Source organism: Sardina pilchardus, chromosome 10 (assembly GCF_963854185.1).
Source record: "Sardina pilchardus chromosome 10, fSarPil1.1, whole genome shotgun sequence".
Taxonomy (NCBI): domain Eukaryota; kingdom Metazoa; phylum Chordata; class Actinopteri; order Clupeiformes; family Clupeidae; genus Sardina; species Sardina pilchardus.
In genome coordinates, this window is record NC_085003.1 from 20902263 (window position 1) to 20927406 (window position 25144).

Here is a 25144-nt window from a genome sequence, read left to right on the forward strand (position 1 = left end):
ATTTATCATTGCAAGGCAATAAGACTGTGTGTTTGCATTAGTTGAAATGTCAGCCACGCGGACAGTGACTGGGAGCGAGAGGCATCGATTCTGCCGTCTCGGGCATTCACCAGGGCCATTAAGAACGTGGCAGAGCAGAGTGCAGCGCTCCAAAGGGACCAGTGACAAAGTGGCACCAGTGGTGCTGCTGAAGAAGCCCAGAGTGGGGACTGGTGTGGTGTCTGGGACGGTAGCATTGCTGCGCTAGTACAAGAGTGGGGACTGGTGTGGTGTCTGGGACGGTAGCATTGCTGCGCTAGTACCAGAGTGGGGACTGGTGTGGTGTCTGAGACGGTAGCATTGCTGCGCTGGTACCAGAGTGGGGACTGGTGTGGTGTCTGGGACGGTAGCATTGCTGCGCTGGTACCAGAGTGGGGACTGGTGTGGTGTCTGAGACGGTAGCATTGCTGCGCTGGTACCAGAGTGGGGACTGGTGTGGTGTCTGGGACGGTAGCATTGCTGCGCTGGTACCAGAGTGGGGACTGGTGTGGTGTCTGGGACGGTAGCATTGCTGCGCTAGTACCAGAGTGGGGACTGGACTGGTGTGGTGTCTGGGACGGTAGCATTGCTGCGCTGGTACCAGAGTGGGGACTGGACTGGTGTGGTGTCTGGGACGGTAGCATTGCTGCGCCGGTACCAGAGTGGGGACTGGTGTGGTGTGGTGTCTGAGACGGTAGCATTGCTGCGCTGGTACCAGAGTGGGGACTGGACTGGTGTGGTGTCTGGGACGGTAGCATTGCTACGCTGGTACCAGAGTGGGGACTGGTGTGGTGTGGTGTCTGAGACGGTAGCATTGCTGCGCTGGTACCAGAGTGGGGACTGGTGTGGTGTGGTGTCTGGGACGGTAGCATTGCTGCGCTAGTACCAGAGTGGGGACTGGTGTGGTGTCTGGGACGGTAGCATTGCTGCGCTGGTACCAGAGTGGGGACTGGTGTGGTGTCTGAGACGGTAGCATTGCTGCGCTGGTACCAGAGTGGGGACTGGTGTGGTGTCTGAGACGGTAGCATTGCTGCGCTGGTACCAGAGTGGGGACTGGTGTGGTGTCTGGGACGGTAGCATTGCTGCGCTAGTACCAGAGTGGGGACTGGTGTGGTGTGGTGTCTGGGACGGTAGCATTGCTGCGCCGGTACCAGAGTGGGGACTGGTGTGGTGTGGTGTGGTGTCTGGGACGGTAGCATTGCTGCGCCGGTACCAAAGTGGGGACTGGTGTGGTGTCTGGGACGGTAGCATTGCTGCGCTGGTACCAGAGTGGGGACTGGTGTGGTGTCTGAGACGGTAGCATTGCTGCGCTGGTACCAGAGTGGGGACTGGTGTGGTGTCTGAGACGGTAGCATTGCTGCGCTGGTACCAGAGTGGGGACTGGTGTGGTGTCTGGGACGGTAGCATTGCTGCGCTAGTACCAGAGTGGGGACTGGTGTGGTGTGGTGTCTGGGACGGTAGCATTGCTGCGCCGGTACCAGAGTGGGGACTGGTGTGGTGTGGTGTGGTGTCTGGGACGGTAGCATTGCTGCGCCGGTACCAAAGTGGGGACTGGTGTGGTGTCTGGGACGGTAGCATTGCTGCGCTGGTACCAGATGATCCCCCTGCTGGAGGTGTTGGGAGATGGTCTCTCTCCTGCAGTGGCACTCCAGGCCAATAAAGGAAGAGGAAGAGGGAGTGGGAGAGGAAGAGGGAGAGAGAGAGAGAGAGAGGGAGAAGGAGAGGAAGAGAGGGAGGGAGAGGAAGAGGAAGAGAGAGAGGAAGAGAGAGAGAGGAAGAGGAAGAGAGAGGCAGGTGTGCAGGAGTTAGGGTCTCACCTGAAGGAGTGAGGAGAGGAGACCTCCAGCTGCGAGGGGATTCTCCAGACGCCTCTCAGTCGTGTTTGTTCACTGTGGTCTTCTGTTGATTCACAGTGGTGTTGATTAATATGGTCTTGACTGCCACACTGGTCTTTGACAGGATCACCCATCCTCCCCTGAGCAGATTCATAATGTTAGTAATAGCTATGACACTGAATAAATGCTCATGTTAGCTGGAGAGAGGTTCACATATACGGGATGGTAAGGGATGTGTAAGCATTGCTAGTGGATGTCCTATGTCCACAGGGGGCTCTCAAGGCCAAGACCACGACAGGCCGGGCTTCAACGTACAGGACACCCAGTGCCTGCTGGACAAGGTGGGCGCCTCAGATCTGGTCATCGACCTCATCGTCAGCACCAAGAATGACCGCGTGTTCGAGGAGAGCGTGCTACTGGGCATCTCACTGCTCCGAGGAGGCAACACAGAGATACAGGTACAGTTATGGGACAGACACAAGCATGTCCAAAACGTCTTGAAAGATTACTGTGAATTGAACTTGAACTAATTAAATAAATAATCATAAGCTGCAGCACTGAACAACAACTAGTAAGGTTGTTTAAACTTTTTTGTAAAAGTGCTTGCACCACAGTCAAATGATTTTATTTATTTACTTTTTTCAGGTGATTTCTTTCTTCCCTCGTTAGAAATTCTGTTTGTTAGGTTGCGAAATTCGTCAGTCATCATATTTTCCCATGTTTGTTTGTGTATTTCTTCTCTCCCCTTGCGCAGAATTCCTTCTACAGTCAGCTGTACAAGCAGAAAAAGTCGGAGCGCTTCTTCAAGGTGTTCTACGACCGCATGCGGCTGGCCCAGCAGGAGATCCGCGCCACCGTGTCGGTCAACACCTTCGAGCTGAGCAGCAGGAAGAGGGACGACGACGCCGAGGGCTCCGGGATCAGGCACAAGAAGCAGGGTGAGCTGCAGCAGCTCCTCTCGCTCTCTCTCTCTCTCTCTCTGTATCTCTCTGTCTCTATCTCTCTCTCTCGCTCTCTCTCGCTCTCTCTCGCTCTCTCTCTGTATCTCTCTGTCTCTCTCTCTCTCTCTCGCTCTCTCTCTGTATCTCTCTGTCTCTCTCTCTCTCTCTCTCTGTATCTCTCTGTCTCTCTGTCTCTCTCGCTCTCTCTCTCTCACTCTCTCTTACTCTCTCTCTGTATCTCTCTCTCTCTCATTCAAATTCAAATTCAAAAGTGCTTTATTGGCATGACAAATAGTTAGACATTTGTATTGCCAAAGGAATTGTTACATGCTTTGAACATACAGGTATAAGACATGGACATAACAGCTCTCTCTCTCTCTCTCTCTCTCTCTCTCTCTCTCTCTCTCTCTCTCTCTCTCTCTCTGTCTTTCTGTCTTTCTCTCTGTCCAATGGTGTCTGCGCTCTGGTTTCATCCGACCTGCTCTGCTCCTTCTCTGAAGCGTGTTCTAGTTTGCACTGGTATTGTTCCTGTGCTCTTCCACACCCCTGGCCCTGTGTTCCTGCTCTGTGACATGAGGCTCTGTAGGCCTTGGGCCAGGGCGGGCTGGGCGTTGTGTTTTCGCCGCTGCACACAGTGCATCTTGGGTCCCGGGCGGCGCTTCTGTTCTCCTCGGCCCCCACCTCTCCCTTCCTCACATTCCTCCGGCTCCTTTGCTCTCAGTAGGGTTGGAGGGTGTGGGAAAAGACACAGCGCTGCGCTGGGAATGCATAGGAACCGGCCCCGTACATGCATGTGCAGGCTGAGCCAAATGAACCGAGTCACAACAACATCTGAGGGAATTAAGTGTCTATTTCTGTCGCTTGGAACCAAAAAAAAAGTTTTGCGTTTAAAAAAAAAAAAGAAAAGTCTGAGGAGGATGTGGAACAGCGACTGGCTGGTGTAAGAATCTAATGCCACTAACTAGCAACTCATTCATACAGAGGTACAATTGATGGGGTGTTACTGTATGTGTGCATCTGTTGGCTTTGATAGAGGCTGTATGTGTGTGTGTGTGCGTGAGTGGCTTTGATAGAGGCCGTGTGTGTGTGTGTGTGTGTGTGTGTGTGTGTGTGTGTGAGAGAGTGTGTGTGTGTGTGTGTGTGTGTGTGTGTGAGAGAGTGTGCGTGCGCGTGTGTGTTTGTCAGTGGTTCAGCATCTCCTCGCCCACTGCACGTGTCCCATGTCACAGATCATATGAGGGCCGGCATCAAAGGCCCATTGTGCAACAAGTGCTTGTTTACGAGAAGCACTGGCCTGGTGCAGGAGAAAACCTCTCCAGTCTGTTTTGCTTCCTCTGCTCACCAGGGGCCCAGCTAATGGGACATCTGAACTCCAGCTTTTATAAACTCTTGATTTGCCCAGAAGTGGCCGTTTGAAAATAAAGACAGGGCCAGTGCAAGTGATTGCTTTGTCTGCTCTTGTTTTGTGGAGATGTGTGTATTAGAAAATGCCAACTCATCCTGGGAAGACACTGTTATTGTTACCATACAACAGTAAAATGGAGGACTAGACAGGGAAGAAATTGTTTCCCAGTGAGGTTTGAAATGGAGACTGAAGGAGGGCTTAATCCAGATTAATTAGTCAAGGCTAGTGTACTCTCTACTTAACTGATTCTGAGCTGTAAGGTCCTGAAAGTCTTACAGTGCTCCACTGGATTATCAGGAAATAATCAGCAAATACACATTAGTTGATCATGAGCTGCTGTGTGCATTAGAATGTGCCATCCAATCATGTGAAGATGCTGTTTGTTATGATTTTCATAGAACAACTAAATGGAGTACTATGTGAAGAATAACTTGTTTCCCATAAAGGGTATTAATGCGAGACAGAGGCTGGGCTTAATCCTGATTAGTTAGTCAGGCTAGTGTAACGTCTACTTAAGTGATTCTGAACTGTAAGGCCCTGAAATGAAAGCTACAGTGCTCCACTGGATTATCAAGAATTAACCAACTATAGACATTCATTGAGCTTGAGATACTTCTGTTACCCAACAAACACACCTGAAATGTTGTTTTCTTGGAAATCATCTGAAAATGTTTCCTTGGAATTCAACATTGCTCCCTAAACTGAATCAGGATTCCCAGAAATCTGGATTAGCACTCCCTGTGGGCTGAATGAGGGAAAGGCTGATGGAATCTGATGGCTGCATATCTAATATGCTGGAAAATGTTGCTGCTTGAATTGTGCCTGCAGCCACAAAAATATTTGTTTTGTACGGCTTGTGCAGCCAGATCATGGTATTTCTTGCCTACTGTTCTGTGACCTGCCAATTCATCACACTGAAATAGAAATACGCCCCGTGATTTGTAGGGAAACCCCTTATTATGATTTTCAGTTTCATAGAAACGGTGGTGATTTACAACTTCAAGATCTCCAAATTAGCCACGCTGAAGTGCTTACAGTAGGTGATTGCCAAACAAAGACCACCAGCAGCCTTAGTAGTCAGTCTCTGCAGCTTCTCTGTTATGGGTTTCCTCTCCCCAACACTTCATTCTTAACTGAGAGTAGAATATATCTGCCACTACTTAAGTGCGTGATCCAGAAATTGTAGTTCATAGCCACAATTATTCTCAATCTAGGGAAGAAGAAAAGTTTCTGTTTCTTAAATTTTTCTCTCTTATCTTCCCCCATTCTTTTTTCCTTATTTCTTTTCTCTCTCTCTCTCTCTCTCTCTCTCTCTCTCCCTCCATCCCTCACTCACACACTCACACACTCCCACGCTATCCCTACAGGGCGAGGCTCTCTGCATCTGAAGGAGGACATGAGGGGTCAGCTGGAGGTGGCGTCCTCGGCCACCTCTAAGGCCTACAACACCATCCGCAAGGAGCTGGACCCAGACCTGGAGATGGTGGGCTCGGGCGGGGACGCCTCGGACCTGGAGGAGGAGCTGGAGGAGACGCAGATGAGCGCCCCCATCACCATCATGAAGCCCATCCTGCGCTTCCTCCAGCTGCTCTGTGAGAACCACAACAGGGACCTGCAGGTCGGCACCACCACTGGCACATCACTGTGTTTTGGATTGTTTGGAGTCATTTAGTTGGATGGCCTGAACCACTTAGTGTTATATGATAATATTGTACCAATAGTTGGATGGACAGCATACAAATAAGAGAATTGTCCCATCATTTCATGTCATCATTTAAACTGAAGGATCTTGTCTTGACAAAATGACGGTCACAGTTGTTTATGTGGAGAGCACTTCTAGACATTTTTAACAAGGGTGGCCTTGGTGAGACACTGATTGATTCAAGGGTGGTGTCTGGATGAACAGAAACAGGCTCAAGTTGTTAAATTAGCACACATGCATTAGTAAAACCATGCACCAAACACCATACTCATAGACACATATTAAACTTAATTATCAAAGTTGTGACTGGGTTATGCTGTGCTAAAACAAATTCCCTCAAGGGGACATTGAAATATATTCTATTCTATTAAATGAAGATACTCCTCTAATACATTTTCCCCACAAAAACGTACATTATCTATCGCCATCTATTTTTGTAGCTGTCAAAATGAGCAGGCAAAGAGCATAACAAAGTCATCCAAAATCGAATACAAGTCAAACATTTCTCAACTAAATACTTGAAATATGTTTTCATGAAACAGGAATGAAACGAGCACTAAAGACTAAAGACTAACCTTAATCTTAACTATTGCCTAATGTCTTTAAAAACTGGCTTGCTGGTTAAGCCAGCTACCTACCAATGAGGTAGAGTCTATGGAAGCATAACGTTACAAGTGGCAAGACATAGGAGTGAGAATATTTCCCTTGGATATGGGACACCAGCCTAGGTGACAGCAGGGACGACTGAAACACTTTTTTAATTAAACGTAATATACAAAGAGATTGTACAACACTGAAAGCTAATATTTTGTTACTAGCAATAAACTGCATCTGTACTCTGTCAAATACAGTTGCATCTTCAGAACAAAACCATTCAGGAATTATTTAAGCCATTAATATATAGGCATAATATATAAGTGGAACGTGTGAACTGTTTCATTTGCCAGTGGTTCTTAACTGGTCTGGCTTTGGGACCCACCATTTCCCATGTTCATAAAGTTGCGACCCATATATATTAGTGTTCAAGCCAACGGATAATGGTGAGCTAGCTTGCATAGTAAGACACCTACGGTAGGCCGACTTGTTTGGAACATGTGGATGTTTGGCATTTGTGAAGTCTTCAACTCTTCATGTCAGCTTTCAAAGTACTCGACAAGTTTGACTCTGACAGGGGTGCCTTGTTTCCATGACGGCATTTCAGTTTTGATGGTTTCATGCTCTCGTGCCAGCAATTCAGTGTGCACCACGCACTGGGGTTCCTGCCCTGTTTTGTCCTCAATTTAAGTGAATCCATATCCTGGCCTACTTCAGATGTTCAGGGTTGCAGCCTACTTGCGTTTACTGCCAAAAGAGAGAGAGAGAGAGAGGGAGAGAGAGAGAGAGAGAGAGAGAGAGAGAGAGAGTTGAAGTAGTCCAGTGTTCTACTGATACAAGTGGCTTTCTCCTGTGTTCCTTAACGATCCACAGAACTTCCTGCGCAACCAAAACAACAAGACCAACTACAACCTGGTGTGTGAGACGTTGCAGTTCCTGGACTGCATCTGCGGCAGCACCACGGGAGGCCTGGGCCTGCTGGGCCTCTACATCAACCAGAGGAACGTGGACCTGGTCATCCAGACCCTGGAGACCATCACCGAGTACTGCCAGGGGCCCTGCCACGAGAATCAGGTGCGAGGGTCAACGCTAAATCACTAAAACCCCCCTTCTCCACCTACTGCACCTGCCAAAACACCAGTCCTCGCCTCGGAGGTCCACTCTCAACAAACACTCTTACAGCAAAGTATCATCAGCCCAAAATGGCAAACACATTCAGACCAGCCACAACACCCCCCCCCCACACACACACACACACACACACCACACAGTTCTGTGCTGATGAGGCCTCCAGTCTCACTCAGACAAGTGTGCTATTTCCTCAAAGTCGTGTGGCTGTGCTGATGCCAGTACTCTAATTGGCTGATTAGAGCTCATCCCAGCATGCATCAGAAGTCCGACCAGAGAGAGGGCAGATGAAGAGAGTGATCCAGAGAGCCCCTCTGATTAATGACCGACCTGGCTAACTAACAGAGAGAGCAGTTCATGCAGAGGTGGAGATGTTGCCCATTTCCGCGCGCTCAAACGAAAGCCGCCGGCTCATCCTCGGGTCATTTGTGTGCGTCTCGACGGCGGCATGAATCCAGGAAACGGGCCTTTTTAAGAGGATGTGTAAAGAGGATGCCTGGGCGCGCTGGGACACGGTGGCTGTCTGTTCACCGCTGCCCTAGTGCACTGTCCCAGTTTCTTCACACTAGCCCCGCAACACTTTCAAGGGCACACACACACACACACACACACACACCAAACACGGGCAGGGACGGGTGTTCTGGGAGTCTAGTGCAGATAGTTCTTTGAAAATATGCTAATAGGCTTCAGTAGTTATGTTTATAGGACTATAGTGTGTGCGTGTGTGCGTGTGTGCGTGCGTGCGTGTGTGCGTGCGTGCGTGCGTACGTGCGTGTGTGTGTGCGTGTGTTTGTGTGTGTGCGTATGTGTGCGTGCGTGCATGCGTGCGTGTGTGTGTGTGTGTGTATAAGCGAGAGGGACCGTGTGTTTTTATGTTTGTGTGTGTTGAGAGAGTCACCGTTGCTCTCTCTCTGTTTTCCTCCCTCAGACCTGCATAGCCAAGCATGAGTCCAACGGCATTGACATCATCATTGCACTTATCGTCAACCCCATCAACCCCCTGGGCAAGCACAGGCTGGACCTGGTGCTGCAGCTGAAGGTAGCACTGCATGCCAGACACACACACACACACACACACACACACACACACACACACACACACACACAGATCTCAGTATTTCATAATGTCCTTGTGTATGCTCGTCAATGGAGCCTCTGAGCCCCGCCCTCATTTGTCCCCCTGCACAGAACAACGCGTCCAAACTGCTCCTGGCCATCATGGAGAGTCGCCATGACAGCGAGAACGCCCAGGAGATCCTGGACAAGATGAGGCCCAACGAACTGGTAAGAGTGGAGCAGTGATCCACTGGACCACTTAGAACCATAGACCGTATATATAGAACAGTCTATGGTTCTATACAGTCTATGGTTAGACCCAATCAGGTGCAGGTGGTGGTCAAGATGGTTCCATGGATGTCGGGCGTTAGGGAGGTCCCTGAAGAGATGCTGGGATAAGCCCCGTAATGGGGGGTGGGGGTGGGGGTGGGGGTGGTGGTGGTGGTGGTGGTGGTGGTGGTGGTGGTGGTGTGTGAGCTGTGTAACATGGTGCGCTCTGCTCTGCTGCTGCCCAGGTGGATGTGATGAAGGAGGCGTATCAGCAGGGCGTGGACAACGAGGACGAGGAGCTGAGCGGAGACGGAATCAGGTCCAAAGACGTCGGACACAACATCTACATCCTGGCGCATCAGGTAAGAGCAGACACCTGTTCCTCGTGACATCACATCCCATCACATCAGCATGGGTGGACGCAGAGTGATGCAACAGGCTGCAGTGTGACAAGTGATGCTGATGGGAGAGCTGACCAAGGCTGAGGTCATTGTGGCCTCCCAGATGCTGTTGAACACAACAGTGTCAGATGCACGATATGGTGGAAATGTTCAAAGTGGGCAGAGTGAGAAAGATTTGATGTTCATGAGGTTGTTGACCTTGTTCATATATTTTCAGTCCAAGAAGGGATGAAACGCAACCGAATGACCCAAGGTTGCCTGTTTTTCTTTCCTAAGGACGTACAAGAATCTCAGACAATTTTTCACAGTCGCCAACTTGAATCTTTCCCCTTGGGCTATGTCTGTAGAATCTCAAATCCAGACTGGGCTGTGGTGTGGGTGCTGCAGTGACAGACCTCGACACGAAGGGTCAGATTCCCAAATGAGAGAATCAGAGTTTGAGAGTCTTTGCTAAGATGGAGGGCTTTGCCTAGTGCAGACTGTGTCGTCTCTTCCTGCTTGGGAAGCAATGGTTCATTCATGAGCTCATTAAAGTCTAACGAGCCCCTATCATGGGTTATGTCATCGCTCTTTCAGAGGATTAGTCCTCATTTCAGTATCATTAGTCAAGGGCCTTTTTTTTTTTTACAAAAGAATAGTTGGAGGGTTTTTTTTTTAATAAGGGCATTTCAGATTAGCTGCAGACTTGTATCAAGACTTACCTGAAATGTGTCACCTTCAGTGTAATTTGACATGTTTTATTGACTGTCATGGGTTTGATAAGTTATTCATTTGCTTTTACTATGCATGTCTTCCCCTCTTCGACATTGTGTTACAACAACGGTACATTTACTCATGGACCAAAGCAGGGTTCCTGTGGGTGGCTTACACAAATATATACACACACACACACACACACACACACACACACACACACTGTAGCAACCCAAATACACCCATTTGTAACATATGCACACACAGTCATAGATACCATCAGCATGACCAAGCCCAACGAGATAACTACTCGTACACATTCTTTCATACTGCACGCATATGGCTCATGACTGCTATACAAGTCATGAACGCACATGCAGACGCACACACACACACACACACACACACACACACACACACACACACACACACACACACACAAACACCTACCTCACCCATAGTCTGATGACTGAAGCGTTCAGCCCTCACACACTCAGTTATATTTATGGGTAAAGCTGATAAGAGCTCAGGGCGATGGTTTTGTCTGACATGCACAGCTCTTAGGGGGATTAGTCAGCCAGTCTGAGCCTCATTCCCCCCCCCCTCTCCTCTCCTCTCCTATCGTCCCCCCCCCCCCCTTTTCTCCACGTGAGGAACATAAAATAGGCCCTCGAGGTGCTGAAAACTCTCCCCTGAATTCTCAACTCAGCCAGTGATGGAAAAGTACCAGTTATTTCATACAGTACCTACTGCTGGTCCTACTTTTTAAAAAACACTACTGTGCCGCCGTAATGGATGTGACCAATTATCCTGAATTACTGATGACGACTTGATGATCACTAAAGTTGCATTTTCTTCCGTGGGTTAATGGTGCCTACGGTTACAGGAATTGGACACAGATTGACTGGCAATGAAGTATTTCATTACTGACACTAATGTGTATGATTAATCAGACATTGTTGAGTCTGTCTACAGAAACATAGCACTCAGCACAAGCTATTCGTGTATCTTATTGAAATTCACTTTGGGTTAAATTCAATAAAGAACTGCTCATGGACGTTTCTTTAAGTTAAGCACTTAAAGGTGTTTGTGATGGGTAGACTGACAGTTATGGTTTCTCTTTGTGGCGAGCAGAACTGACACATTGTGGTTGTGAAATTGTAAAAATACACCACCACGCCACCGGCCCCCACTTTAACCCAGACACCAGCGGAAGAGTCTGGGCGACTTCCTGTGACACTTCACCGCCCTCTCTTCTAAAATAGATGGGCACAGGGTCACTACAACTCGTGTTTGGGGTTTGGGGGGGGCGGGGGGGGAAGGTGTTGACATTTTGTTGATCGGATGGTTGCAGTCTCGAAGGTAGATTTGTTTGGATTTTAAGAGCCACCAAGGGCCTTTTAGTTTCTTTTAATGAATGATAAATGATGGTTAAAAGATTTTAGTATTTAACACTGTTTACATGATAAATACCTACATATTTAGAAATGTTAATATTTAAATCCCAAATGCAGTAGCTCATGCTACTTGGTTGGTGTTTTGCTCATGAACAACATCATCAACTTTCACCTCATGACATTGGTCTGGGTGATGATGACTCATGAGGTTTACACACACACACACACACACACACACTCACATACCTCCGTGCAGTCCTCACACTGTACTCGGTTCAGCTTTGAAGCACCGTGACGTACAGTACCCCCCCCCCCCCCCGCCCTATGAGTGGGAGTCCCATGACCCTGGCCAGGCCCTCCCCAGCTCATGTGCTGCTCAGCCAGCTCACCGCTCAGCTGCCTGGGCCTCTCACCCGCCCATGTCACCCGCCCATGTCCCGTCAGGTGCTGCAGCGCAGGGCCGGAGGAGGAGGAGGAGGAAGAGGAGACGGAGGAGGAGGAGGAGACGGAGGAGACGGAGGAGGAGTGTCCTGCAGGAGCCATGGCGGGAGCGAGCGCCCGGCACACAGGCACCAGGTCTGGGTTGTCGGGCCGAGGTGAAGCCCTGCGTGCCGGCCCTTTCCTTCGCACGGACTCACTCCACTCTTGGTTCTGGTGGTGGATGGATGTCACAAGGCACTGTGATTAGTCATAGCTCAGGCACTCCACTCTGCTCTGCTCAGCTCTGCTCTGCGCTGCTCAGATGGGCTCCACTCCAGCCAGACTGCTGCGAGGGGAATTAGCCTCCACTGGGTTCAGATGGTTCACATCGCCTCTGCCTGATCTCACTGCACCACTGGGCCTTTCACACCACTAGCACAATAACTTGCCCACTTTCAAAAGAAATGAAGCAACAGCAACAAAAATAGAGAAAAGAACAATAAATCATTTCAGTTGTAAACTGTCTCGGTGTTTGTTTACTCTGCTTTACTGGTGTTTTTTGTCAGAATGATGCATAAGGTTTTTAACTCATGGCTGTTCTTGACTGCAGTTGGCGCGACACGACAAGAACCTGCAGCTCAGCCTTAAGCCAGGAGTGGAGATTGAGGATGAGGGCAGCGATGCCCTGACCTACTATGCCAAGCACACCGCCCAGATAGAGGTACTGACCCACGGCTCACATTACTCGGGTAGAGGGCAAAGGTCACACTGCTAAACATCGCTTTGGACAAAGGTGTCTGCTACATAACAATAGCCATAGCCATAACCAAAACCAAAAAAGGCATGTCTAAAAACAAGATAAAAGCTGAGGTAGATGGTACTCAAATCAAGTGAAATGATCTGCAGCAAGATAATTTCCCTTGACAAGATTTCTTGAATCTAGATAATTGAATCTAGAAATAAGATTATAGTGTAAAGTTGAACACTTAAAATAAGAAATTCACTCTTAAAACAAGATAAATTATCTAACAAAATCTAAGTTTTTTTGTATCTTGATAAGATGAAATAATTTGCCGCGCAGGACTGGTCAGCTGACGTGTGTCCGTGTTCCCTCAGATCGTGCGGCACGACCGCAGCATGGAGCAGATCGTGTTCCCCGTCCCCAGCATCTGCGAGTACCTGACGGAGGAGTCCAAGACGCGCGTCTTCACCTCCACCGAGCGCGACGACCAGGGCAGCAAGGTCAACGACTTCTTCCAGCAGTTTGAAAACCTCTACAACGAGATGAGCTGGCAGAAGAAGATCCGCAGTAAGAACCCCAACACCACCGCGTCTCCGCCAACCTGCAGAATGCCTACTGTGGGTGTGTGATATGTGTGTGTGTGTGTGTGTCCCACAGATAACGGGCCTCTGTTCTGGTTCTCCCGGCACATCTCTCTGTGGGGCAGCATCTCCTTTAACCTGGCCGTGCTGGTCAACGTGGTCGTGGCGCTCTTCTATCCGTTTGGAGACGAAGATGAGCAAGGAGAGGGTCAGTTTTCTCTGACCCACAATATGGGTTCCTGCCTTGCACTATGCTAAATATTTGACCTTGGTTGTGTTGTGTTGGTTTGGTTATGGTAATCTTCTGTGTGTCTGTCTGTGTGTCTGTCTGTCTGTGTGTGTGTGTGTGTGTGTGTGTGTGTGTGTGTGTGTGTGTGTGTGTGTGTGTGTGTGTGTGTGTGTGTGTGTGTGTGTGTGTGTGTGTGCACGTGTGTGTGTGCGCACGTGTGTGTGTAGGTGTCCTGTCCTCCTTCTGGTCCCTCCTGCTGTGGCTGGCGATGGCCATGAGCACTGCCATGCTCTTCCTGCTGCCCAGGCCGGGCAACATCCGCGCCTTCCTCCTGTGTGGCATCATGCGCTCCATCTACACGCTGGGCCTGGGGCCCACGCTGCTGCTGCTGGGCGCCGCCAACGTAAGAGCCCCCTGAACCCTGACCCCTGACCCCACAGCCGGCACCACCACCCTGTCAGCTACAGCACAGTCACATGCACCACTCCACCCTGTCAGCTACACATACACCACACCACCCTGTCAGCTACAGTACAGTCACATACACCACTCCACCCTGTCAGCTACAGTACAGTCACATACACCACACCACCCTGTCAGCTACAGTACAGTCACATACACCACACCACCCTGTCAGCTACAGTCACATACACCACACCACCCTGTCAGCTACAGTCACATACACCACTCCACCCTGTCAGCTACAGTCACATACACCACACCACCCTGTCAGCTACAGTCACATACACTACGGCCAGTCTCCACTGGAGTTTAGGGAATCAGTATTATTTCCTCCTTGATGTCAGTTTAAGATTGTGTAGTAGTAGTAGTAGTAGTAGTAGTAGTAGTCTCTAGTAAGGTGTCAGTAGTAGTAGTAGTAGACAGGTGTCAGTATACAGGGGTTAGTAGTAGTAGACTTTAGTAAGGTGTCAGTGTCAGTAGTAGAAGACTTTAGTAAGTAGACTTTAGTCAGGTGTCCGTAGTAGTAGACTTTAGTCAGGTGTCCGTAGTAGTAGACTTTAGTCAGGTGTCAGTGATAGTAGACTTTAGTCAGGTGTCCGTAGTAGTAGACTTTAGTCAGGCGTCCGTAGTAGTAGACTTTAGTCAGGTGTCAGTGATAGTAGACTTTAGTCAGGTGTCCGTAGTAGAAGACTTTAGTCAGGTGTCCATAGTAGTAGACTTAAGTCAGGTGTCCGTTGTAGTAGTAGTAGTAGTAGTAGTAGTAGTAGTAGTAGTAGTCTTTAATAGTCTTTAGTATGGCGCTAGTAGTAGGAGTAGGTATTTACTTAATATTAGTTTTAGTTTTAGTTAATGTACTGTGATGTAAACATTAGGCCATTAGCCATTAAGTCCAGTAGAGCATCACACACACTCCCTGTGACCCCTCTGGTTCCATTCTGCTTTTCATGATGTGAAACCCAACAGCAGATTTTCATGAGAGTATGACTGCCTGCTTCCCCAAACGGCTCTGTGTTTATCCGATATGAGGAAATATGGAGAGTCCCTGGTAAATTTGTCACAGTCTGTCATGGTGAGTGTTAACATCTTTGGGATGTGGGCGTCTTGTTGCCATGGCTCCTGCCAGACGTAACCAGAAGGGACAGTCCAGGAGACTCCCCTGCTTCAGCTCCAGTTGGCTGCTCTGTGGTCATGAGGTTTTTCGCTCGCTCGCAAGCTGTGGACGCGGAGCAAGCTGTCCCCAGCCTCGGTCAGGGGCTTTTGTATCGAGCTGTGTGGGTAATGAATAGCCTCTTCAGAGGAACTCACGATCTGCTGCCCCGCGTGTGAATAATCTCCAGCATGAGATAGAGTCTGATTTCTCCATCCCGTCTCATGTTCTGCCTCTTTCTCTCTCTCTCTCTCCCTCCATCTCTCTCTCTCTCTCTCTCTCTCTCTTTCTCTTTCTCTCTCCCACCCATAGCTGCTGAATAAGATCGTGTTTCTGGTGAGCTTCATTGGCAACCGGGGGACTTTTCCGCGCGGCTACAAAGCCGTGGTGCTGGACGTGGCCTTCCTGTATCACATGACCTACGTGGTGGTCTGCATGCTGGGCCTGCTGGTGCACGAGTTCTTCTACAGCTTCCTGGTAAGGGCCGCTCTCTCTCCGTTCTAGCGTAGTACACCGCACTCTCAAACACCAAGGTGCCAGAAAAACGTCTGCAAAATATCTAGGAAAAAAGGGGCCGCTGTCTCCGCCATCTCGTCCTGTCCTATCATGCAGCGCTGGGTAGATAGGGGCCAAATCCCCCCATGGTGGCCGTCCCAGAGAAAGCGGCCCAGATCTAGCTCTGATGTTCCGTCTCTCCTGGCGGTGCACTGTGTTCTCAGTCTTATAAGCCGTTCTGGTGGGAACATGCAGGTGATGACGGCAGTGTTGCGGGGGCTGCACTGCTCAGTCTGGTTGTTGCATTGAAAGCATCGGCCCGTGTGCGCATGTTGTTTTGGTAGGGGTGGGGATTATACCTTAATCTGTACAGTTCCTTCTCCAGTAGGATGGTGCAGATATGTTTCATCTAGGCTTTTTGGGTAAATAAAAACATGCTAGCAGGCATTTCAACAAATGCATTACCAAGACAAGAATCACTATATTCTGAAGAGGGATGATGACTTCCCTCTTGTGCGTGTGTGTGTGTGTGTGTGTGTGTGTGCAGCTCTTTGACCTGGTGTACCGGGAGGAGACGCTGCTGAACGTGATCAAGAGCGTGACGCGTAACGGGCGCTCCATCATCCTGACGGCCGTGCTGGCCCTCATCCTGGTCTACCTCTTCTCCATCGTGGGCTTCCTCTTCTTCAAGGACGACTTCCGCATCCCCGTGGAGACCCTCAAACCAGCAGCTGACCTTCTACGTGCGTATACATACAGTACACGTACAGTACAGGCCAAAAGTTTGGACACACCTTCTCATTCAATGAGTTTCCTTTATTTTCATGACTATTGACATTGTAGACTCACACTGAAGGCATCAAACTATGAATTAACACATGTGGAAAACAAAAAAGTGTAAAACAACTGAAAATATGCCTTATATTCTAGTTTCTTCAAAGTAGCCACCTTTGCTCTGATTACTGCTTTGCACACACTCTGCATTCTCTGGATGAGCTTCAAGAGGTAGTCACCAGAAATGGTTTTCACTTCACATGTGTGCCCTGTCAGGTTTAATAAGTGTGATTTATTGCCTTATAAATGGGGTTGGGAATCAGTTGTGTTGTGCAGAAGTCAGGGGTGATACACAGCTGATAGTCCTACTGAATAGACTGTTAGAATTTGTATTATGGCAAGAAAAAAAGCAGCTAAGTAAAGAAAAACGAGTGGCCATCATTACTTTAAGAAATGAAGGCCAGTCAGTCCAAAAAAATGGGAAAACTTTGAAAGTGTCCCCAAGTGCAGTCGCAAAAACCATCAAGCGCTACAAAGAAACTGGCCGTCCCAGGAAAGGAAGACCAAGAGTCACCTCTGCTGCGGAGGATAAGTTCATCCGAGTCACCAGCCTCAGAAATCGCTCTTTAACAGCAGCTCAGATTAGAGACCAGGTCAATGCCACACAGTTCTAGCAGCAGACACATCTCTAGAACAACTGTTAAGACGAGACTGCCTGAATCAGGCCTTTATGGTAGAATAGCTGCTAGGAAACCACTGCTAAGGACAGGCAACAAGCAGAAGAGACTTGTTTGGGCTAAAGAACGCAAGGAATGGACATTAGACCAGTGGAAATCTGTGCTTTGGTCTGATGAGTCAAAATCGGAGACCTTTGGTTCCAACCACCGTGTGGACTGCAGAGTGAAGGCAAAAGGGCCAACAAGTGCTAAGCATCTCTGGGAACTCCTTCAAGACTGTTGGAAGACCATTTCAGGTGACTCTTGAAGCTCATCAAGAGAATGCCAAGAGTGTGCGAAGCAGTATTAAAAGCAAAAGGTGGCTACTTTGAAGAACCTAAAATATAAGACATATTTTCAGTTGTTTCACACTTTTTTGTTAAGTATATAATTCCACATGTGTTAATTCATAATTCTAATGCCTTCGGTATGAATCTACAATTTTCATAGTCATATAGTATGAAAATAAAGAAGGGGTGTCCGAATGAGAAGGTGTGTCCAAACTTTTGGCCTGTACTGTACATACATACATACATACATACATACATACTGTACATACATACATACATACATACATACATACATACTGTACACACACACACATACACACACACATACACACACGTACAGTACATACATACATACATACATACATACATACACACAGACACACACACACACACACACACACACACACACATACACATACTGTACATACACACATACATAGTACATACATACATACACACATACATACACACATACACATACTGTACATACATACGCACACATACACACACACACACACACACACACACACACACACACATACACATCATACGCACACACACACACACACACACACACGTACACATACTGTACATACATACGCGCACATACACACACACACACACACACACACACACACACACACACTTGCACATGTATATACTGGTACCCACACATAAAGTTCTCCACTGACATGAAGACACACAGACTGTAGAGGTCTCTGATCCGGTCTATTAATAACACTTTAAAGCTTTAATTCATGCATACCTGCCCTTAAGATCTTTACGCAACAGCACGTGCAGACACACACACACACACACACACACACACACACACACACACACACAGTCAGCATGTGTGTGTGCCCCCCCCTGCCCCCAGGGTTGCTCATTTATTTGATGTCTAATTTTACCACTCCCTGCGTGTGTGAGATCAGGTTGCCTGCAAGGGGACTATTGACCTTTCCAGCTCACCTAGCAAAACACAGAGCATGAGCACACACACACACACGTACGCACACACACGTACACACACACACAGAGGTACATGTAAATAAACAGGGGCAGGGCAACAAAATGTGCTGAAAGACCAATCTGTAGTGCAGTGTGGCTGTGTCCAGGCGTTAGCCCTGCGTGCCTAAAGGCTGTGTGTGTGTGCGTGTGTGTGTGTGCTGTGTGGACATTGTGGGAGGTTTCTGTGCGTGGGTGTGTGCACGTGCATGTGTGTTTGTTTGAGTGTTTTTTCCTCTTGGACGGGTCAGATTGAAACTGTGTGTGAGTGTGTGAGTGTGTGAGTGTGTGAGTGTGTGAGTGTGTGAGTGTGTGAGTGTGTGAGTGTGTGAGTGTGTGAGTGTGTGAGTGTGTGAGTGTGTGAGTGTGTGTGTGTGTGTGTGTGCGCTCGGTTAGTGCCAGAGGAGTCGTGTGCACAGCAGCATGCTGAAGGGCTCGTGTGGGTCCAGGCTCGTCCTCCTCCTCCAGCTGCTGCTGCTGCTGCTGCTGCTGCTGCTGCTGCTCCAGTCTCTCTGCAGGGCCTCTGGTCTCTGAGGCATCACACACCACCACCCCACCAGCACTGCTAGATGCACACTTAGCAACACTCACACAAGTACTGTATGCTGTTCACTTCTGCTCATATCCACACACACACACTTTTGGTTGCACCTCACAAGCTGTGACTAGAGCCAATGCAGCAGCAGTCAGTGCAGTAAGACCAAGTGAATCAGTCCCTGTTAGGTTGAGAATAAGTGCACTGCGTGGGGATCAGTTGGATGAGAATAAGTGCACTGTGTGGGGATCAGTAGGATGAGAATAAGTGCACTGTGTGGGGATCAGTAGGATGAGACGTTGTTTGGAGGTCCAGTGAAGATGAGAGTTAAGTGTTAAGTTGAAGGGTTCAAATGTGTTGATGCCCAGGGGAAGAACAGATTTAGAGCTTGATTTTGTATGTGTGTGTGTGTGTGTGTGTCTATACTTATGTGTATGTTTCGTGTGTATTGTTGTGTTGGTCTTGTTATATATATATGTGTGTGTGTGTGTGTGTGTTTGTGCGTGCGCTGTTGCAGTGTGACAGGGTGAGAGACAACCTGCCAGCACATGTGCACCTGTTGCATAACCCTGGAGCGGTCACACACTCCGGTTACGTAATCTCCTCATCTCGTTCTGTGTGTGTGTGTGTGTGTGTGTGTGTGTGTGTGTGTGTGTGTCTGTCCACTCAGGCCACATCGCTTCATATACGCACGCATACCCACTGCCACAAACACACAGGCACGCTCCACTCACAAAAATAAACACACATTCACACTCTGACGCGATTACATCTGCACGTACACACACACGCGCGTATGCAAAGGGGAACACTCGACTCTTCCACAGACACAGACACACACATACTCATTCTCATTGAAGAGATGGAGAAAGGCATCAAAACTTGGGTGTGGGTATGGTTATAGATACATTATGGGTGGATTGGAACACCATTTGTAACTTACATGGAATAACTTCCCACTAACGTAATAATAACCCACCAACGTAATGAAAATCAGCACGTTTTAAACCCTCCAACGCAATAAATTCCCACCAACATAGTCATTTCCCACCAACGTAATAAACCAATAACTATTATGTTTGCAGGAAGTTATTACGCCCCCACAAGTTATTACACACACACACACACTTTGTACCTTTTGTTATTCATCACCTTTACTAGGAGCCAGGCAAAGCTACATGGACAGGTCCCTGACCACTAGTGCAAAGTTGCTTTGGCATTCATTGTGCTTTTGCTTTCTCTTACCGCAGATTGTAGACACATAGTTTAACACCTTTAGTGGGGGCCAAGCAGTATGCTGCATTGGCATTCATTGTCTTTCTACCTTTCATTTCCTTTAGTCACCTTTTTACTTGGGGCCAAGCAGCTGGGAAAGTGAATGACTGTGTGTGTGTGTGTGTGTGTGAGACAAGTCCTGTCTTTTATCTCAGCAGAAAATGTCAGTGACCGACCCATCCCTCTATGTATTCATGCCTACGTAGGTCCTTAAATGTAGCGCACACACACACACACACACACACACACACACACACACACACGCTAATGCCAGTGGTTCAGTCCTTTGGCCCAGTGGAAGCTGCTGCAGCTCTCACATGTCCTGGGCATCTTCCGCTACTGAGGCCTTTTATTATTTAACACCGTCTCACCTCTCCCAACAATTACCACCTTCACTAACACACACACTAGGCATAATCTAATGCAGTTACTTCACTAACACACACACACACACACACACTAGGCATAATCTAATGCAGTTACTTCAGTAACACACACACACACACACACACACACACACTAGGCATAATCTAATGCAGTTGCTGGTCACCCTTTTGGTCAGTCTTCTGGACTTAACCTGGACTTTTACATCAGTTACTCATGCTGTGTGGTAGGACCTTCATCTACAGTATATGACACTTTAACTAGACCATATTTGCCAATTCTCTAACTACAGTCATTTAGCCCTCATTCCCTTTTGTTGAATTCTATGTACAAAAAAAATCACTTTGTCGATGTTTCGGTGGCATCATGTTCAGAGACCTGTTGGAAGTCATTTCAAGTTACCTGGCATGTGTGTGGCTCCTAGCAGTAGAGTCAGTGCTGATGACATGTTAGAAGATTGGGGCCTCAGTGTGAATGTGGTTAACGTGCAGGCAGTGGTCAGTGTGCAGAGTTAGTGTAACACAAGGCCCTGAGTGACCACAGAGGCCTCCAACTGAGGGGAAATGTTGCTCTGTGTCCCCCTTACAGAGAAAGAGACGGCCGTGCTGGATGATCTGGATACCTGCTCTAAGGAGAACTGCACCGGGCCTTCAGGATCTTCAGTCGTGGTCACTGCAAGTATGTCATTCACACACACACACACACACACACACACACACACACACACACACACACACACACACACACACACACACACACACACACGTGCATGAATTAATAAACCCAAGCAGGATAGGAATTATGTGCTATAATGAAAGAAAATCGAGAGCCACACTTTAAAGGGGTGTCCAATTAGGGAAATTGAGAAAGTATTTATCTGGAAAAAAAACTGTACACATGACTCAGTTATACTGCAATGCAGAAAATTGAAATCCATCCGAAAAGATATGCGTTTCCCTCCAAAAAAGAAACCCCCCTTTCCTTAGCTTGGCCAATTCCTCGTTCTCCCCTTGTGACCGTCTGGCAGCGCCAGCTTGGCAGAGGGCCCGGGCGCCCTCACCCTCACCAGACTAAAGTCGCCTCGGCTCGCACCAAACAAGCGCAGCAGGATGGCTGCTTTTCAGTCCGTGCCGCAAAGTAGAGGCTTATTCCTCCATCCAGGAGGAGCATGCCGTTCTGCTTTTGTTGAGAGCATAATGCTTGTCGACATAGTCTACCCCTGCTTGTGTTCCTGAACCCTAAGGGCATGGAGAGAAAGCGTGTACATTTCTGAAGACTTTTGACAAGGATGTTATTTGAGTCCGAGACCAGTCAACCAGTCAACATGTGTGTGTACTGTAGCATGTGTTTTAAATGTGGTGCGTGGTCACATGTATTATACAGTATTATAAGCTTTATCGTGTGTGTGTGTGTGTGTGTGTGTGTGTGTGTGTGTGTGTGTGTGTGTGTGTGTGTGTGTGTGTGTGTGTGGTCATTGTGCAGTGGTGACTCATGAAGCTCTTTGTTCAGGGGACCTGAGTGCCTACATGGATCACCTGTGCCCCAAGAGTGTGCGCACGTGTTGCGGCGCTCTCGCTCTCTCTCGCTCTCTCTCGCTCTCTCTCTCGCGCTCTCTCGCGCTCTCTCTCTCTCTCGCTCTCTCTCTATCTTTCTCTCTCACACTCACTCACTCACACACATACACACACTCACACACACACACACACACACACACACACACACACACACACACACACACACACACACACACACACACACACACACACACACACACACACTTCCCCCAGTCTTGCTCCAGCCTCTCTGTCACACATTCTCTTCTGTCCATCAGTCTCTCTTCTTCTCTCTCCATGTTCCATGCTATCGCTCTTTGCCGGTCTCTGCTCTCAATATCTGATAGTTCCCCCACCGCCTCCTGGAGAGATGCTCGTGTGTGTTCCTTGGGAGGGAGAGCTTTTGTGAGCGAGCGCAGCGCTCTGACCTTCACTTCACCACTCAAAGCGCTGTTAAAAAAGTAATTGTGCATGTGTGGGTCGTTGCTTGGAAACAGCTTTGTTGTTAGCGACTCCATTTTTCCACTTAATTGCACACACTGTAAATAGCTTTTGTCCGATTTGTTAAAAAAAAAAAAAACTGGACATCTCTTTGCTGCCCTCTCTGACCTTTCTTTGTCCAGTGGTCTTTTGAGGTGTCCAGTGACCTTGAATGACCTTTTCTATGCGTGTGACCCCCCACAGTGAGGTCGTCGGACGACGACGACGAGGAGACGGAGCAGATGTGCGACACGCTGATCCGCTGCATCATGACGGTCCTCAACCACGGCCTGCGCAACGGGGGCGGCATCGGCGACATCCTGCGGAAGCCCTCCAAAGAAGTCAGTGGCATCAGCACGACACGCCTCAGTTAGATTCAGCACACTCATAATATAAAGGCAGCAGCACACCGGGGATGGAAAACAACACTGAGATGGCCAGATCATCACTATATTTCTGCTTGCTGTTGTCGAGACACCAAATATCAAGACGTTTTTTTTTTTGTTGCTGTTGTTGTTCAAAATCCCAAAATGTATTTATTCTAAATAACCCTTCTGGTTCATGTCTGTTCACTGCCTCCCCATGAGAGTTCCTGAGAATGTGATTTCAGCCGGATGCATTCAACATCACTGTCAAATATGTCAGTCTATGGTCCCTAATTGTCTAGCTATGAGGTATAAGGTATACAATCTTACAAAATAAAAAAATAAAAATCACTCACCTTAAATGAGATGAACTGAATAGCTATATTTTCATATTTTGATATAATTGATTAGATCTAATGTTATAGAAATCACTCACCTTAAAGGAGAGAAACTGAATAGACATATTTTTGTATTTTAATATAAACTGAATAGACGTATTTTTGTATTTTAATATAATGTACCACTTCACGTCTAGTGTAGTGTGTTGCTGGTGGTCAGCGTGGTGTGATGACCTCTGGTTGCCCTTGGTGTGTGTGTAGGAGGCTCTGTTTGTGGCGCGTGTGGTCTACGACCTGCTCTTCTTCTTCATCGTCATCATCATCGTGCTGAACCTCATCTTCGGCGTGATCATCGACACCTTCGCCGACCTCAGGAGCGAGAAGCAACGCAAGGAGGAAATCCTCAAGACCACCTGCTTCATCTGTGGTGAGACACACACACACACACACACACACACACACACACACACACACACACACACACACACGTTTATCTGTTTACCTGTGGTGAGCAGCACTGACCTGGAACTGTAACGTTCTGGTAAACTTGTAATTACTAAGTGCAACTCGAGGTGTACTTCGTATGGATGAAATCAACTGCAGAAACATGGCAGAAATTTATTTTTTTCTCTGTCTCATCGTCTGACTGAATCGATCACGTAGTGACTATGAGCTTCATGTAGTGCGGCCACTAAAAAGGACAGCAGACTGGGGGCGTCTGTGCAGGTACTGCTGTACAAATGTGATCACGTGAACATGAAGTCAACTCCTCAGCAGCACACACAGCTTAACTTCTGATCCATCCCTCTTCAGACCACCACCCAAGACAAGTCCCTCTTGCTGATGCTGTGTATCAATCATGGCTGTACTGCAGATGTGTGTGTGTGTGAGTGGAGAGAGTGCTGGAACAGCCATGAGCATCTCCTCACCCGTGTGTGTGTGTGTGTGTGTGCAGGGCTGGAGCGGGACAAGTTTGACAACAAGACGGTGTCGTTCGAGGAGCACATCAAGGCGGAGCACAACATGTGGCACTACCTGTACTTCCTGGTGCTGGTGCGCGTCAAGGACCCCACAGAGTACACGGGGCCCGAGAGCTACGTGGCCAAGATGATCAGGGTCAGCAACACACACACACACACACACATGCACACATGCACAACATCCAGTATACACACACACACATGCACAACATCCAGTATACACACACACGCGTGCGCACACACACACACACACACACACACACACATTGCCTGCTTCACAGTCTGGTCTAGGTGGTGTCACGTTTTGGAATGAAAGTTTACATATACATCTAACAGCATAAAAACAAGCAGTAGGCCTGATGTAGTTCCCCAGGTACAACATCTCAGTCGTACTGCTCAAGGTACTAAAGGTACACCTGTACTAAAGGTACACCTAAAGGTACACCTGTACTAAGCATAAGAACTCATTTTTACTAATGTGAACGAAAGTCCTTATGGAAAACTAACAGAGAGTATTCTTGTTTTATGTAGAGCTGTTCTATTGCTTTTGGTTGGTCTGGGAATGGTGTTTATGGGAAGTGTGTGTGTGTGCGCGTGTGCGCGTGTGTGTGTGTGTGTGTGTGCGTGTGTGTGTGCGCGCGTGTGTGCGCGCGTGTGTGCGCGCGTGTGTGCGCGCGTGTGTGTGTGTGCGTGTGTGGTGTGTGTGTGTGTGCGTGTGTGTGTGTGTGTGTGTGTGTGTGTGTGTGTGTGTGTACGTGTGTGTGTGTGTGTGTGTGCGTGTGTGTGTGCGCGCGTGTGTGCGCTCCTTTGGCCCGTGTGTCCCACAGCGCGGCAGCATATTGTTTGTCCTGTGCTGTGCTGTGTGTGACGGTATGCGGCGATGTGACTGAGAGCTCCACTTCAGCATTAGCGCCTGATTTGTTTGTGGCG

General features: G+C 48.3%; 1 protein-coding gene across 5 annotated transcripts in view; it reads left to right on the forward strand.

The window, feature by feature from the left end:
- Positions 1-25144, forward strand: part of itpr2 (inositol 1,4,5-trisphosphate receptor, type 2) — a 91244-nt gene that overhangs the window by 56653 nt on the left and 9447 nt on the right. For all 5 annotated transcript variants that reach the window (XM_062546961.1, XM_062546962.1, XM_062546964.1 and 2 more), the window contains 17 exons: positions 2124-2311; positions 2608-2791; positions 5567-5817; positions 7369-7569; positions 8552-8662; positions 8812-8907; positions 9195-9311; positions 12471-12581; positions 12977-13169; positions 13260-13391; positions 13640-13815; positions 15334-15498; positions 16064-16259; positions 21087-21176; positions 22736-22872; positions 23496-23661; positions 24190-24350. In XM_062546961.1, the coding sequence (XP_062402945.1) occupies positions 2124-2311; positions 2608-2791; positions 5567-5817; positions 7369-7569; positions 8552-8662; positions 8812-8907; positions 9195-9311; positions 12471-12581; positions 12977-13169; positions 13260-13391; positions 13640-13815; positions 15334-15498; positions 16064-16259; positions 21087-21176; positions 22736-22872; positions 23496-23661; positions 24190-24350 (2675 nt within the window). The remainder of the gene's footprint in view (positions 1-2123; positions 2312-2607; positions 2792-5566; positions 5818-7368; positions 7570-8551; positions 8663-8811; positions 8908-9194; positions 9312-12470; positions 12582-12976; positions 13170-13259; positions 13392-13639; positions 13816-15333; positions 15499-16063; positions 16260-21086; positions 21177-22735; positions 22873-23495; positions 23662-24189; positions 24351-25144) is intronic.